This window comes from Mercenaria mercenaria, chromosome 12 (genome assembly GCF_021730395.1).
Source record: "Mercenaria mercenaria strain notata chromosome 12, MADL_Memer_1, whole genome shotgun sequence".
Taxonomy (NCBI): Eukaryota; Metazoa; Mollusca; class Bivalvia; order Venerida; family Veneridae; genus Mercenaria; species Mercenaria mercenaria.
The window spans coordinates 71,484,486-71,501,708 of record NC_069372.1 but is presented as its reverse complement, the minus strand read 5'-3'; the positions used below and the strand labels follow the sequence as shown (position 1 = coordinate 71,501,708).

The 17,223-nt window shown below is 37.0% G+C and overlaps 1 protein-coding gene across 3 annotated transcripts in view; it reads right to left on the bottom strand.

Moving 5' to 3' along the window:
* LOC123533472 (nuclear receptor corepressor 1-like) overlaps nucleotides 1-15,332 on the bottom strand; it is a 137,963-nt gene extending 122,631 nt beyond the window's left edge. For all 3 annotated transcript variants that reach the window (XM_053520313.1, XM_053520315.1, XM_053520314.1), the window contains exon 1: nucleotides 15,203-15,332. In XM_053520313.1, coding sequence (XP_053376288.1) covers nucleotides 15,203-15,228 — 26 coding nt within the window. In that variant the 5' untranslated portion in view covers nucleotides 15,229-15,332. The remainder of the gene's footprint in view (nucleotides 1-15,202) is intronic.
* Nucleotides 15,333-17,223: the final 1,891 nt, after the last annotated feature.

Below are 17,223 nucleotides of genomic sequence, written 5' to 3'. Positions count from 1 at the left end.
TATCATGTTCACATGCCAACATGGCAAATTTTGGCCCTTTTAGGGTTCATGATTCATGATGGGATCTGGCCTTCGTGATATATTCTTACACATAAGAACTCAAAACTCGGGTTATTCTACGATAAAACCACGTATGGGAACTTATTATTTCTTAATTATACACTCAATGTGTACGTAAATCAAATAGTTGTTTGTTTGTTTGTTTTGGGTTTAACGCCGTTTTTCAACAGTATTTCAGGCATGTAACGATGGGCAGTTAACCTAACCAGCATTCCTGGATTCTGTACCAGTACAAACCTGTTCTCCACAAGTAACTGCCAACTTTCCAACATGAATTATCAGAGGTGGAAGACGAATGATTTCAGACACAATGTCTTTTATCAAATCGTCATGGAGAACATACGTCCTGCCCGGGGATCAAACTCGCGACCCTGCGATCCGCAGACCATCGCTCTCCCTACTAAGCTAAGCGGGCAAGCTTCAAATAGTTGGGATTTAATATTGATGGTATGGTAGTGTATTTTAAAGCAGTGCTGATTTAAAATATCAACTTCCAGTGTGGAGTAAACAGCAAAATGTCTCTTTCTAGGTCACAACACATTTAATAGCTGTTCTATTTTATTTTATATAAATCTGACATATTTCCAATGACAGCAGCACACACCAGGACCCATATTAAATGTCTGTTACTTACATTTACTTAAAGAATATTGTCAGTGTTGAATAACAAGAGGACCATGATGGTCCTGAATCGCTCACCTCTTCCCACATGACCCAGTTTTGAGTATGATGTCGTTTTTTCTATTATTTGACATAGTGACCTAGTTTTTGAGCTCATGTGACCCAGTTTTGAACTTGACCTAGATATTATCAAGATAAAAGTTCTGACCAATTTTCATGAAGATCCATTGAAAAATATGGTCTCTAGAGAGGTCAAAAGATTTTTCTAATTTTAGACCTACTGACCTAGTTTTTGACCGCAGCTGACTCGGTTTCAAACTTGACCTAGATACCATCAAGATGAACATTCAGACCAACTTTCATACAGATCCCATGAAAAATATGGCCTTCAGAGAGGTCACAAGGTTTTTTTATTATTTGACCTACTGACCTAGTTTTTTAAGGCACTTGACCCAGTTTCAAATTTGACCTAGATATCATCAAGGTGAACATTCTGACCAATTTTCATGAAGATCCATTCAACGGTATGGCCTCTAGAGAGGTCACAAGGTTTTTCTATTTCAAGACTTACTGACCTAGTTTTTGATCGCAGTCAACCCAGTTTCAAACCTGACCTATATATCATCAAGATAAACATTCAGACCAACTTTCATACAGATCCTATGAAAAATATGGCCTCTAGAGAGGTCACAACGTTTTTCATTATTTGACCTACTGACCTACTTTTTGATGGCACATGACCCACTTTCGAACTTGACCTAGATATCATCAAGATGAACATTCTGACCAATTTTTATGGAGATCCATTCACATGTATAGCCTCTAGAGAGGTCACAAGGTTTTTCTATTTTTAGACCTACTGACCTAGTTTTTGACCACACATGACCCTGTTTCGAACTTGACCTAGATATCACCAAGATGAACATTCAGACCAACTTTCATACAATCCCCATGAAAAATATGGCCTTTAGAGAGGTCACAAGGTTTTTCTATTATTTGACCTACTGACCTAGTTTTTGATGGCACGTGACCCACTTTCGAACTTGACCTATATATCATCAAGATGAACATTCAGACCAACCTTTATACATATCACATGAAAAATATGGCCTCTAGAGAGGTCACAAGGTTTTTCTATTATTTGACCTACTGACCTAGTTTTTGATGGCACGTGACCCACTTTCGAGCTTGACCTAGATATCATCAAGGTGAACATTCTGACCAATTTTCATGAAGATCTCATGAAATATATGGCCTCTAGAGAGGTCACAAGGTTTTTCTATTTTTAGACCTACTGACCTAGTTTTTTAAGGCACATGACCCAGTTTCAAACTTGATTTAGATATCATCAAGATGAACATTCAGACCAACTTTCATACATATCCCATGAAAAATATGGCCTTTACAGAGGTCACAAGGTTTTTCTATTATTAGACATACTGACCTAGTTTTTGATGGCACGTGACCCACTTCTGAACTTGACCTAGATATCATCAAAATGAACATTCTGATCAATTTTCATGAAGATCTTTTGAAATATATGGCCTCTAGAGAGGTCACAAAGTTTTTCTATTTTTAGACCTACTGACCTAGTTTTTGATGGCACCTGACCCAGTTTCGAACTTGACCTAGATATCATCAAGATGAACATTCTGACCAATTTTCATGAAGATCTTGTGAAATATATGGCCTCTAGAGAGGTCACAAGGTTTTTCTATTTTTAGACCTACTGACCTAGTTTTTGAAGGCACATGACCCAGTTTCGAACTTGACCTAGATATCATCAAGATGAACATTCTGACCAACTTTCATAAAGATCCCACAAAAAATGTGACCTCTAGTGGTCACAAGCAAAAGTTTACGGACGGACGGACGGACGACGGACGATGGACGCTGCGTGACCACAAAAGCTCACCTTGTCACTATGTGACAGGTGAGCTAAAAATCAAAAGAAAAGTGGTGGTCATGTCTGATGCAAGAAAAATATTTTCAGTCAAACACACAAACTGCAAAATCAGCTAAAAAATGAGACCCCAAATTGTAGTGGTGGTGTATGATCTAAGTTTCCATGAAAAATTCTGTCATGTTGTTATTTCATTATGAAAATGCTACCTACATGTCAAGCATAGATCTACCATGTGATTTTTGAAAAAAAAAAAAAAAAAATGCAAAGAAAACAAGAGCTCGTAGAACACGAAATGCCTCCCCCCACTTGATGCATTCAGTAATTGCACAAGGAACAGCAATTTTTTGGTCACTGTACACAGAAGTTCTACTGTTCTGGATCATCTGCTGGTCATGACCAACCTCCCTATCAACTTTCATGATCCTAGGTCAAAGCATTCTCAAGTAATCGTCCGGAAACAGTTTTACTGTACTGGGTCAATGTGACCTAGAGCTTTGGCCTCAAAATCAAAAGGGGTCATCTGCTGGTCATGACCAACCTCCCTATCAACTTTCATGATCCTAGGCCCAAGCCTTCTTGAGTTATCATCCGGAAACCATTTAACAGTTCCGGGACAGTGTGACCTTGACCTTATGACCTCAAAATCAATACGGGTCATCTGCTGATCATGATCAACTTCCCTATCAACTTCCCTATCAAGTTTTATGATCCTATGCCCAAGCGTTCTCAAGTTATCATCAAAAGACAGTCAAATAGGGGTCATCTGGTGGTCATCAAGGTGAACATTCTGACCAATTTTCATGAAGATCTTGTGAAATATATGGCCTCTAGAGAGGTCACAAGGTTTTTCTATTTTTAGACCTACTGACCTAGTTTTTGATGGCACGTGACCCAGTTTCAAACTTGACCTAGACATCATCAAGGTGAACATTCTGACCAATTTTCATGAAGATCCCATGAAAAATATGGCCTCTAGAGAGGTCACAACGTTTTTCTATTTCTAGACCTACTGACCTAGTTTTTGACGGCATGTGACCCAGTTTCGAACTTGACCTAGACATCATCAAGATAAACATTCTGACCAACTTTCATGAAGATCCCATGAAAAATGTGACCTCTAGAGTGGTCACAAGCAAAAGTTTACTGACGCACACGGACGGACGACGGACACCGCGCGATCACAAAAGCTCACCTTGTCACTTTGTAACAGGTGAGCTAAAAATGTAGAAGTAATGAAATACATGTTGTGTTTTTTTGCATATGGTATACTTAAACAAGAGGACCATGATGGTCCTGAATCGCTCACCTCTTCCCACATGACCCAGTTTTGAGTATGACGTCGTTTTTTCTATTATTTGACATAGTGACCTAGTTTTTGAGCTCATGTGACCCAGTTTTGAATTTGACCTAGATATTATCAAGATAAAAATGCTGACCAATTTTCATGAAGATCCCTTGAAAAATATGGTCTCTAGAGAGGTCACAAGGTTTTTCTATTATTTGACCTATTGACCTAGTTTTCAAAGGTACGTGACCCTGTTTTGAACCTTACCTAGATATCACCAAGGTGAACATTCTCACTAATTTTCATGAAGATCTCATGAAAAATATGGCCTCTACAGAGGTCACAAGGTTTTTCTATTTTTATACCTACTGGCCTAGTTTTTGACTGCACATGACCCAGTTTCTAAACTGACCTAGATATCATCAAGGTGAACATTCAGATCAATTTTTATAAAGATCCATTGAAAAATATGGCCTCTAGAGAGGTCAAAAGATTTTCCTAATTTTAGACCTACTGACCTAGTTTTTGACCGCAGTTGACCCAATTTCAAACTTGACCTAGATATCATCAAGATGAACATTCAGACCAACTTTCATACAGATCCCATGAAAAGTATGGCCTCTAGAGAGGTCACAAGGTTTTTATATTATTTGACCTACTGACCTAGTTTTTTAAGGCCCGTGACCCATTTCAAACTTGACCTAGATATCATCAAGGTGAACATTCTGACCAATTTTCAAGAAGATCCATTCAATGGTATGGCCTCTAGAGAGGTCACAAGGTTTTTCTATTTCAAGACCTACTGACCTAGTTTTTGATCGCAGTTGACCCAGTTTCAAACCTGACCTATATATCATCAAGATCAAGATTCAGACCGACTTTCATACAGATCCTATGAAGAATATGGCCTCTAGAGAGGTCACAATGTTTTTTCATTATTTGACCTACTGACCTAGTTTTTGAAGGCACGTGACCCACTTTCAAACTTGACCTAGATATCATCAAGATGAACAATCTGACCAATTTTTATGGAGATCCATTCACAAGTATGGCCTCTAGAGAGGTCACAAGGTTTTTCTATTTTTAGACCTACTGACCTAGTTTTTGACTGCACATGACCCTGTTTCGAACCTGACCTAAATACCATCAAGATGAACATTCAGACCAACTTTCATACAGATCCCATGAAAAATATGGCCTTTAGAGAGGTCATAAGGTTTTTTTATTATTTGACCTACTGACCTAGTTTTTGAAGGCACGTGACCCACTTTCGAACTTGACCTAGATATCATCAAGACGAACATTCAGACCAACTTTCATACAGATCCCATGAAAAATATGGCCTTTAGAGAGGTCATAAGGTTTTTCTATTATTCGACCTACTGACCTAGTTTTTGATGGCACGTGACCCACTTTCGAACTTGACCTAGATATCATCAGGATGAACATTCAGACCAATTTTCATACAGATCCCATGAAAAATATGGCCTCTAGAGAGGTCACAAGATTTTTCTATTATTTGACCTATGACCTAGTTTTTGATGGCACGTGACCCACTTTAGACCTTGAACTAGATATCATCAAGGTGAACATTCTGACCAATTTTCATGAAGATCTCACGAAATATATGGCCTCTAGAGAGGTCACAAGGTTTTTCTATTTTTAGACCTACTGACCTAGTTTTTAAACGCACGTGACCCAGTTTTGAACTCGACCTAGATATCATCAAGATCAACATTCAGACCCACTTTCATACAGATCCCATGAAAAATATGGCCTTTAGAGAGGTCACAAGGTTTTTCTATTATTTGACCTACTGACCTAGTTTTTGATGGCACGTGACCCAGTTTCTAACTTGACCTAGATATCATCAAGGTGAACATTCTGACCAATTTTCATGAAGATCTTGTGAAATATATGGCCTCTAGAGAGGTCACAAGGTTTTTCTATTTTTAAACCTACTGACCTAGTTTTTGATGAGACGTGACCCAGTTTCGAACCTGACCTAGATATCATCAAGATGAACATTCTGACCAACTTGCATAAAGATCCCACAAAAAATGTGACCTCTAGAGTGGTCACAAGCAAAAGTTTAGGGATGCACGACGGACACCGCGCGATCACAAAAGCTCACCTTGTCACTTTGTGACAGGTGAGCTAAAAAGCAATCTGACTAAAGTACATCTCCTATTACGCTACGCATAGGATCTGAGAACGACCTATTCATAGCTTTGTTCTGACGACCCTTTTGCTAGCCAATCAGAGCCTAACTTACAACATCTTGCAAATCTACCTGTAGCCTTGACTTTTGATATTTACAATTCTTATGTCGTAATGTATCAGATAGCCGGCTAGCTCAGTCGGTAGGCCACTTGCTTTGTAAGCGAGGGGTTCCTGGTTCGAGCCCTAGAATGACTGCACATTTTTCTTACTCTTTGACATTCGAACAAGTCGTCTGATTGGATAAAATAAAACAAGAGCTGTCTGATGACAGCGCGCTCGACTATTCGAAGAATTGATTGAAGAATGGGGTCAAAATATTTCCACAGATATTCAGACAAAAGAAATAAATAGATTAGACAAACAATGTTCCTGTATTTCTTTGATTTCGATAAGTCTTGCACTAAATGGCAATGTATGAACCAATTTCAAAGTCCAAAAAGGGCCATAATTCAGTCAAAATAGTTATGTACTCTTGTCTACAGATGGAAATCATAATGATAAACAAGTGTTCAAAGTTTAAAAGCCATATGTCAAAAAGTTTTGACAAAACGTGGACTTGTATGAAAACAGAACCAATTTCAAAGTCCAAAAAGGGCCATAATTCAGCCAAAATAGATGACAGAGTTATGTACTCTTTCCCACAGATAGAGACTATTATACTAAACAAGTGATAAAAGTTTCAAAGCCATATGTCAAACACTTTACAAAAAATATGAACTGGTACGAAAAACTTAACCAAGATTTCTAAGTCAAAAAAGGCCACAATTCAGCCAAAATCCATGATGGAGTTATGTACTCTTGCCTATAACTGGATATGGTGATGGTAAACAGGTGTTGAAAGTTTCAAAGATTTATCTCAAAAGACTTTGTCAAAATATGAACTGGTACGAAATATTAACCCAGATTTCTAAGTCAAAAAGGGCCATAATTCAGCCAAAATCCTTGATGGAGTTATGTGCTCTTGTCTATAACTGGACATGGTGATGGTAAACAAGTGTTGAAAGTTTCAAAGCTTTATCTCAAAAGACTTTGTCAAAATATGAACTGGTACGAAAAACTTAACCAAGATTTCTAAGTCGAAAGGGGTCATAATTCAGCCAAAATCCATGATGGAGTTATGTACTCTTGCCTATAACTGGCCATGGTGATGGTAAACAAGTGTTGAAAGTTTCAAAGCTTTATCTTGAAAGACTTTGTCAAAATACGAACTGGTACGAAAAACTTAACCAAGATTTCTAAGTCGAAAGGGGCCATAATTCAGCCAAAATCCATGATGGAGTTATGTACTCTTGCCTATAACTGGCCATGATGATGGTAAACAAGTGTTGAAAGTTGCAAAGCTATCTCAAAAGACTTTGTCAAAATGTGGACTGGTACGAAAAACTTAACCAAAGTGTGACGCCGACGCCGTGGTGAGTAGGATAGCTCTACTTATTCTTCGAATAGTCGAGCTAAAAAGGACAATAATTCAGCCAAAATAGACGACAGAGTTATTTCCTACAGATAGAGACTATTATACTAAACAAGTGATAAAAGTTTCAAAGCCATATGTCAAACACTTTATAAAAATATGAACTGGTACGAAAAACTTAACAAAGATTTGTAAGTCAAAAGGGGCCATAATTCAGCCAAAATCCTTGATGGAGTTATGTACTCTTGCCTATAACTGGACATGGTGATGGTAAACAGGTGTTGAAAGTTTCAAAGCTTTATCTGAAAAGACTTTGTCAAAATATGAACTGGTACGAAATATTAACCAAGATTTTTAAGTCAAAAGGGGCCATAATTCAGCCAAAATCCCTGATGGAGTTATGTACTCTTGCCTATAACTGGCCATGGTGATGGTAAACAAGTGTTGAAAGTTTCAAAGCTTTATCTTAAAAGACTTTGTCAAAATATGAACTGGTACGAAAAACTTAACCATGAATTCTAAGTCAAAAGGGGCCATAATTCAGCCAAAATCATTGATGGAGTTATGTGCTCTTGCCTATAACTGGCCATGATGAGGGTAAACAAGTGTTGAAAGTTTCAAAGCTTTATCTTAAAAGACTTTGTCAAAATATGAACTGGTACGAAAAACTTAACAAAGATTTCTAAGTCAAAAGGGGCCATAATTCAGCCAAAATCCCTGATGGAGTTATGTACTCTTGCCTATAACTGGCCATGATGATGGATAACAAGTGTTGAAAGTTTCAAAGCTTTATCTTAAAAGACTGTCAAAATATGAACTGGTACGAAAAACTTAACCATGATTTCTAAGTCAAAAGGGGCCATAATTCTGCCAAAATCATTGATGGAGTTATGTGCTCTTGCCTATAACTGGCCATGATGATGGTAAACAAGTGTTGAAAGTTTCAAAGCTTTATCTCAAAAGACTTTGTCAAAATGTGGACTGGTACGAAAAACTTAACCAAGGTGTGACGCCGACGCCGTGGTGAGTAGGATAGCTCTACTTATTCTTCGAATAGTCGAGCTAAAAAGAAATACTGGAAATCCAAAATATACAGAAGACGACTGTGAATGGGTCGTTCTCAGATCTTCGTTTAGAAGATCAAGTACTTTAGTCAGATTGAGCTAAAAAGCACCATTTGGGTTCGATTTTTTTTTTTAAATCGAACACGGGAGGGGAAACCCCTCCCGCACCCACCCCATATCCCGCCACGCAAACAACCCCAGCTCCTTAAAAGATTTCTGGGGAAGGGCCTGGTTACATAACAGTATGATGTCTCTATCAAGCTTTATGTTTATAGTATTGATAATGATAACTCTCGGGTTTTACTATACTGTTACACAATCTTTTTCACAAATAACATCATCTGCAATACTACAGATGATATTATACATGCCTTATAAACACATTTTGATATTTTATTAATCTTCAGTTCCACAGGAAATATTTTAGTTAATCTGTACATCTAATGTTATTTAAATTACATGTAATTGTCTGCTAAACTATAGACAACTCTCTGCAAAACTATAGATAGCCCCTTGATGCTTTAGAGTCTGACAAATATTCTTTGAATAGTGCCTGATTGTGACAACAGGCTGTCTCGTCTGAAGCTTATAATATTTTGCAGTGTATTTGCATATATAGGTGTTAGGCCTATTGGGTATACTATTTTGTTTGTGGTGGGGGTGAAGCCTTGTAGTAGGCACTGTTAGATTTATTAAGCCTTAGTTAGTTGTTTTTACACCAATACAAATCATGCCTTATTTGTGTTACTAATATTATTATTATTTCCTTCAAATACTTTATCTATGTGATTATTATGTCAAGTAATGTGACCCATGATTGGTAATAAAACAATATTCTATTCTATTCTATTCTGAGGAAACTGGAGCTGTCAGTGGAGTGTTTAATGACTCCAATGGTGGATGAAGATATTGCACAATAGCTTGAGTCTGTGTCAAAATATTAAGTAATAAGAGAGGTAAAGATAAAGTGTATCGAAACACTATATAAGTATAATTCTAAGCAAAAAAGGGGCATAATTCATAAAATACTGGTGCAAGACTTATGCACCTTGTGTCTTTTGATTTTGGGTGATGATGTGGAACAACTACTTCCAAGTGTTTGAATCAAATCCATTTCGTAGGGGGAATGATGACATAACTTGACAAGATACAAAGGGACAATATCAAACTCATACATAGAGTGAAAAGCCATGTTTTTTTATGAAACAGAATAATTTGTACATTCTTTGTGAAGGGACAACAAAAAAACATTAATTTTGTGGAAACTAAATTTGGCTTGCTGTTTCTAACAAGAAGATTATTAAAGTTTCTAAAATACATATATAGCGTATTAGGTAAAAATGACTATGCTCGTCCACCTCCCCCCACTCCCCCCAGCTTTTTGATGAATCTAAATAATTTGAACAATCTTGGCAGAGGGTCACACATGTATGAACCATTTGTGTGAAATTATTTCATAATCGCACCAGCATCGAAATATACAAGAAGATTTTTAACTTTCCACTATATACAAACAGGGAAAAGTGACCACAGTCTCTGGCTGCAAAGTCTTTTGACAAATTAGAACATTCTGAACAATCTTGGCAGAGGGTCACACGGGGACCATTTATGTGAAATAATTCAAAGTCAGGACAGCAGTTTCATACAAGAAGATATTGTTTCCACTTAATACATACAGGAACAAGAGCAATGCAATGCAGAGCAATATACGCCCAAAGGTATGACCTTTGACGCCTAAGTGTGACACTGACTGAAACGAGCCATCCGAAACATGTGCTCTACACATTGTTCGATGTGGTGAACATTTGTGCCAAGTTTCTTCAAAATCCTTCAAGTAATTCAAGAGTTACATAGTGGACACGAAACAAAGTCATATGACCTTTGACCCCTAAGGGTGACCTTGACCTGGAAGCTAGCCATCCAAAACATGCACTCTGCACGTCATCTCAATGTGGTGAACATTTGTGTCAAGTTTCTTCGAAATCCTTCAAGGGATTCAAGAGTTACAGAGTGAACACAAAATTGTTATTTAAACGGATGGACGGACACCGGCGTCATAACTCAATACGTCCCTTTGGACATATAAAAAGTGCCCCCTGGTGGCCATGTTTTTGATGAATCAGATTAATTTGAACAATCTTGGTTGAGGGTTACCTAAGGACCATTTGTGTTAAATAATTTCAAAATCAGGCTAGCTGTTTAAGAGATGTTGTTTGAAGATTTTTCTATTTTTAGCTCTGGCAGCCCCTAATTTGCAACAATGAACAACTCTGGGAGAAGACCACCAAAGGAAAATCCAGGACAAATTTCATAAACTTCTGCAACACAGTTTCAGAGATGTCATTTTCTGGAAACTGTGGATGGTCAGGTGAATGCTGGACGGTGAGTGATCACACAAGCTCACCCTGAGCACTTTAAACTTTTTTTTTGTGCTCAAGTGAGCTAAAAAAGGGGCATTTGTAAAAATGTAAAACAAGTTTGAGCAGGACCCACACTGGGCTGAAGAAAGTTTGAGCCACATTTACAGACAGTTTGTGGGTTGGGTGCAGGAAGGGTTTCCTCTCCTGCTTTGAAAATTTTTGTAATTTCCATTAGCCTAGGGTATTTTTTAAATGAAAGTATGTGTACCTTATTGGGATGACTTATTTTATGATCTAATATTTTATAGTTGTCATCCCTCTAAGCCTTACCCGTATCTGCATTTTACTGTTAGGAAAACGAAGACATTAACAAATCCAAAAAAGTCATAATATACTGGTAAGACTTATTTGCTTTAATAAATTAAATATTAATATTCATGTAGAAACTTCAAATGGGTTGAAGTTAATCAATCCATATTTTTAAATTAAGAGATTAAAATCTTCGAAAATATGATGTGATAGGTGCAAGGAGATATCTTCCCTGACACCAGTTTCAATGAACAGCAGACTGCCGATAACACAAAATTGCAGAAACAAAACACAAAATATACATTCATAAAATGCCAGAAAGGCAAGTTTATGCTTTAATGTCAACATAAATTGATTATCAGAGATGTAATCATTACAATTACTTTGTACATGTACCAGAAAACTTTCCTAACGGATTTCATTGGGGATTTCCCAACAGAAATATGCAGAATAAGTTTGGACGTGACGGAGACGGCGACAGTCAAAAGTTATCACGCCCCGAAATGTCCTGTTCAGGTCAGAGAGATGCCTGTTTGCACCAGGCTGGTCTAATTGACCCATGACAAGACATGTATACATAGGCTTAATGAACCATAAAACATGTGCAGCACGTTTTTTTTGGTTTAAGAAGAGGACTAACAATCTTTGTATGGATATTCGCATCATGGTATGGGCATTTTATGGTTTACTGAACTTTTACTTATGCAATGCAACTACATTTCAATGAGTTTGACACTTACAACAACATGCGAAATGATTTGCAAACAGGTATATTATTTTGTACACTTAGGTCACCATAGATTTTACAAAATTCTTAAAATATAATAAGGTAACTGTTGGAAAATCTTTATTTCGGTCATTTATAAAATCCGAGAGATAAAGGAGGAAGAAAACATACTGACTTCAGCTGATCTGAGATGCAAGAGCATACTTGTATCCCCCTGCATCCGTAATTAAACTATGGCAACATTTATCTCCCTTTATACTATTTCAGTTATCTCCCTGCTTTCGCCAGCATGAAATGGCTACTTTCAGTTTCAGTCACATGATCATAATACAGTTGGGAAAATTGCAAAATGGCAACAAACTGATGAAACACACCAAAATAATGTATAGAAGTTGAAAATTACCGTAAATTCGATGCAAAAACTCATGCTTTACTGACAGTTCTAAATCTGTTCCGTATTCTCTTGTTCTGTGGCAAAAATCTAGTCAAGACAGCTTATGTAGCTTGTCTGAGCATGAAGTGCATGCTCAGAAGTAAGCGTACACGCCAAAACAAGATTGCGAATGTGTTTCTATGCGCATATTTTTATAAGTTTTTCATCACAATATGATATTTATGACAAATATGGTTCATTAGGCCCATGTGTACATGTCTTGTTGTGGGTCAATTGGACCAGCCTTGTTCAAATGAACCAGCCTGGTGCAAACAGGCCATCTCTCTGACCTGCTATAGGTATTTCAATGACCTTGACCCCTATTGTCAACAAAGCTTTTTAAAGTGAAAAGTGTCTTTAGCTTAGTCAGGAATCAATAAATTCATCCAAAACACTTTGCTTATTAATCTTAATAATATTCTGAATTGGGTGATACAACTTTGCAGAAATTCTTTTTATCCAAAATAAGTTAAAAATTAGAAAAATGTGGCCACTTCCAATAATTCCTTCTTCATCTATATGAACATTTCTGAGAAACTGCTAACTCCTGGAATGATAAACCATGACATGCTCAATACCTAAACACATAATTAGAGGAAAAATACAAGAATTATAATATTTGTCGCTGAAATTAATTACTTACATTTCTTATGAAAAATAGTGACCTACAAAATATGGGAGGCGAAAGTTGAAAGTGCTGTAGTTTTTTGTAAAACAATTTATATGGTAAAACACTGTATTATTATGAAAGATATAATGTTAATAAACACATCTGCATCATTTTTGAAATGAAAAGGCTTTATCTTAAAAAGACACTGAAATATCTACCTGCTATTATTTGGATTAACCCCTGTATAGCTATTTTAAGCAAACAAAATATATATGAATTTGATCAATTCATTATAATATTCATACAAAAACCCGTATAGGCTAGGCATCGGCTCATCAGGTTACTAACCAGACGGATACAGCTAGAATCGGGGTGGGCGTCCGCTTACATAGGCGACAGACAGTCAAAAGTTATCATGCTGTCCCTTCACAATACTATTTTAACTACCAACAGTTGGGAATTAAATTGTTTGATAGCGAGCTCGAAGAGCAGGCCCAAAGGGCCTGCTCGAGAATCGAGCTTTACGGTAACGCAAGTATACTTTCACACTTGGTGATGGTTTTGAAAAGTTTCGTCGGAAGTTTTAAAAAAGCGCACCCTAGCGGACTGGTGCTCACAGGAAGTACTTCTTTCCGGAGTGAATACAGAACTTCATTCAATTGCTAAAAATTACTCATCACTTAACAATAATGAAAACAAGAGCTGTCGGAGGACAGCAACGCTCGACTATTCAACAGCCTTGTCAATTGAATGAATACAAAAGTTGAAAAAGGGACATAATTTTGTAAAATGCAAAGTAGAGGTATTGAACCTCTGTACTGCATGTCATATCATGACAGTGAACAAGTGTGTGAAGTTTCAATCCTTTCCAATTTGTGGATACTGAGATACCAGCTTACATACAAAAACTTAACAAAAAACTGCTAAGTCAAAGGGGCATAATTTTGTAAAAATGCCAAGTAGAGTTATGGGACCTTCACAGTGCATGTTAAATCATGACAGTGAACAAGTGTGTGAAGTTTCAATCCATTCCAATTAGTGGATACTGAGATATCAGATTACATACAAAAATTTAACCAAAAACTGCTAAGTCGAAAAAGGGGCATAATTTTGAAAAAAAAGAGAGTAGAGTTATGGGACCTGCTTAGTGCATGTCAGATCATGACAGTGAACAAGTATGTGAAGTTTCAATCCATTCCCATTAGTAAGTACTGAGATACCAGGTTACATACAAAACCTTAACCAAAAATGTCTAAGTCGAAAAAGGGGCATAATTTAGTAAAAAAGCAATATAGAGTTATGGAACCTGTGCAATGTAGATCAGTTCATCACAGTGAATAAGTGTGTGAAGTTTCAATCCATTCCCACAAGTGGTTACTGAGTTACCAGCTTACATACAAAACCTTAACCAAAAATTTCTAAGTCGAAAAAGGGGCATAATTTTGTAAAAAAGCAAAATAGAGTTATGGAACCTGTGCAATGTAAGTCAGTTTGTCACAGTGAATAAGTGTGTGAAGTTTCAATCCATTCCCACAAGTGGTTACTGAGATACCAGCTTACATACAAAACCTTAACCAAAATCGGGATGCGGACGCGGACGCCGACGCATGGGCGAGTCCAATAGCTCACTATTCTATGAATAGTCGAGCTAAAAATGATTTCCAGTTGTTTGAAAAAAATATTGTTTTCATTTAAAAGATCAAGCATCGGCCAGAAAATGGAAAAAATGTCATAATAAGCCAAAAGAAACGGGAACGCGGTAATGACGTCACCGTGACACCGGCTTCCCATAAATTTTGCAATGTATGATATTCACTGTTATAGGTATGGTGACACTAAATGTAGACTTTTTCAGTGAATAGGTTCTCCTGAGTTCTTGTGACTAGTAAATAGTTTCTTTGTGACAAATAAATGATGCATAATATTTTCAGATAAATCCGATTTCTTTGAGCTCGCTTTGAGGCTTTGCCTTATTTCATATTAACCTCAATGAGTGAATGACAGACCCAGGCTTGTATATAGTGGTTTCATTGCATAAAAAAAAAAATTGTTGCATTTTTTTTTTTGGCAACTTGCAACGCGGTCGGTCTGTCCATCGATTTCTACAAAACCGTTCATGTTAATATAGACAAATACGTTTGGCTCAAGAAAAAAGAAATTCCGCTTGATTTAAGTGATAAGAGAGGGAACTACCGTTCATTTGGTTGTCTACTTGTCATATTTCCCTTGTAGGGACGCCATTTGTAGTCTAGTAAAAGGAACGAACGAATAGATAATTATTGTTGTCGTCTAAATCATCCATCCGTTTCACCACAGATTTCGTTGAAATAATCTATATCATACAAGATTTATATAGGCTTTTTAGTACCCTTTTCATGATAAACACGTTTTTTAAAAGTTTTTTTCCATATTACAAAGGTAGCTATTCAGGGTATTCAGGGCGCCAAATCGTTATCGTTATCGTTATCCAAGTCTTCTCTGCCTCTGTAGTCCGTTTCTCTGATCTGTCTTATCGAATATTAATATGTAGTATCTAACGCGTGGAAGAGTCTACTGCCTCTGTAGACAAACCGTGTTCTGACCACGTCACAAACAGTTTACAGTTTCTAATGTATGGACTGTTCTATTATTCACTGGAAACTTATTATATATATTGGTGGCCGTCGCCGTTTTGTGCACTCTAAAGTTCTCTGATTTTTTAACTGCAGTTAAGTACCTATATCTTTCTGTGTGTAAATTAAAGAGCAGCCTTCTACATTGAAATTCGACTTTTCCTAATACAAACAGCCTTGAGTAAGTCTTTGACACAGGTGGGTACAGTCTATTATAATTTGCACTTGTTCTTTCGGTTGGAGTTGATCCCAGAGTGCAAAATTTATCATTTTCAGTTCATGTACTAGGTCCAGTAGAATGGGGTCTCACATAGGAGAAAGTGTTCCATTGTTTCGTCTTCTAGGTTGCACAATTTGCACGTTTTATCTATCTCATTTTGATTAAATGCAGCTCTAACGGACTGAATGGTGTACACTCCACACATAAACTTTAATTTAAAAAAAGTATATTTGCATCTCGAAAAGAAGTTGGCTTCATTTGAATTAGCGGATGTAGTTTTTTTGGTTTCACAATTTCAACGTTCAGATTTCCAAGAGTTTTTAAGTTAACACTATTTCTCTTAATTTCATTTGCCCAATAATTGAGATTTCACTGTTAACTGTCGGCGTGCCACTCTCTTTTCTACTGCATTTTCGGGTTGTAGACAAATGTTATTGAACAGCACAAGTGCTCGATCTTTTATCAATGTATGCTTCTACAGGAAGAAAGCCCGTTATAGTATATACTGCTACATCAGAAGTATTATTCGGAAGTGTTAATAACTGTTTAAGTAGTCTTTTTTGATATATTTCAAATTTATTCAAAAGTCCTTTGTTCGGAAGAATGATTTCAAACCCGTATAGTAGAATTGGTAATACATAAGTTTCAACAATATGGAGCGCTGTTTGGACATCTAACACCCCCGCCCCCGTACCGTGTAGTCCCGCTGACATGAAGCTATAAACAGTTCTTCGTGCTTTCTGAATCCGGTACTACTTTCAGGGCTTCTGTTTTCTTTGGTTGGAGCACATAACGTTCTAGGTTTGAAAAATCCTCTGCCATACTAATCAAGACTTCTGTTTCACACTTTAAGTTCGAGTTCAATGTAATATCATCTGCACACGCACTGGCGTTACACTTTATGTTGCCTATGGAATACCCTTGTGAAGATGTTTCTAACCTATCTAGTAATGGATTTACGTATAGTTTATAAAAGTCGGTGCTTATAGTACGCCACCTGACGGACTCCTTGAAAGATATTGAATGATTCAGAGACTGTATCCGACCACTTAACAACGCTCATTCAACCTTTATGAATATCACCAAGTATTGTTCAGTGTTTGTTATCTATTCCTGCATTATACACTCTACGAAGCAGGTGACTATGGCTAACGACATCAAACGCGGCCTTGGCATCCAAAAATATGAATTCTATTGGTTCATTATTGTCTTTCAATTCGCGTGTTGCTTCTTCTACCAAGAGTGCAGCATGTAAAGGTAAAGTATTCGCAGTGAATCCTATTTGATACATGTTTTGCTTTTGGTCCAACACGTCAACGATTCGTTCTTTTAAGATTGTTTCTAGTACTTTTTCTTAAACTGGTAACACAGTGATACCCCTA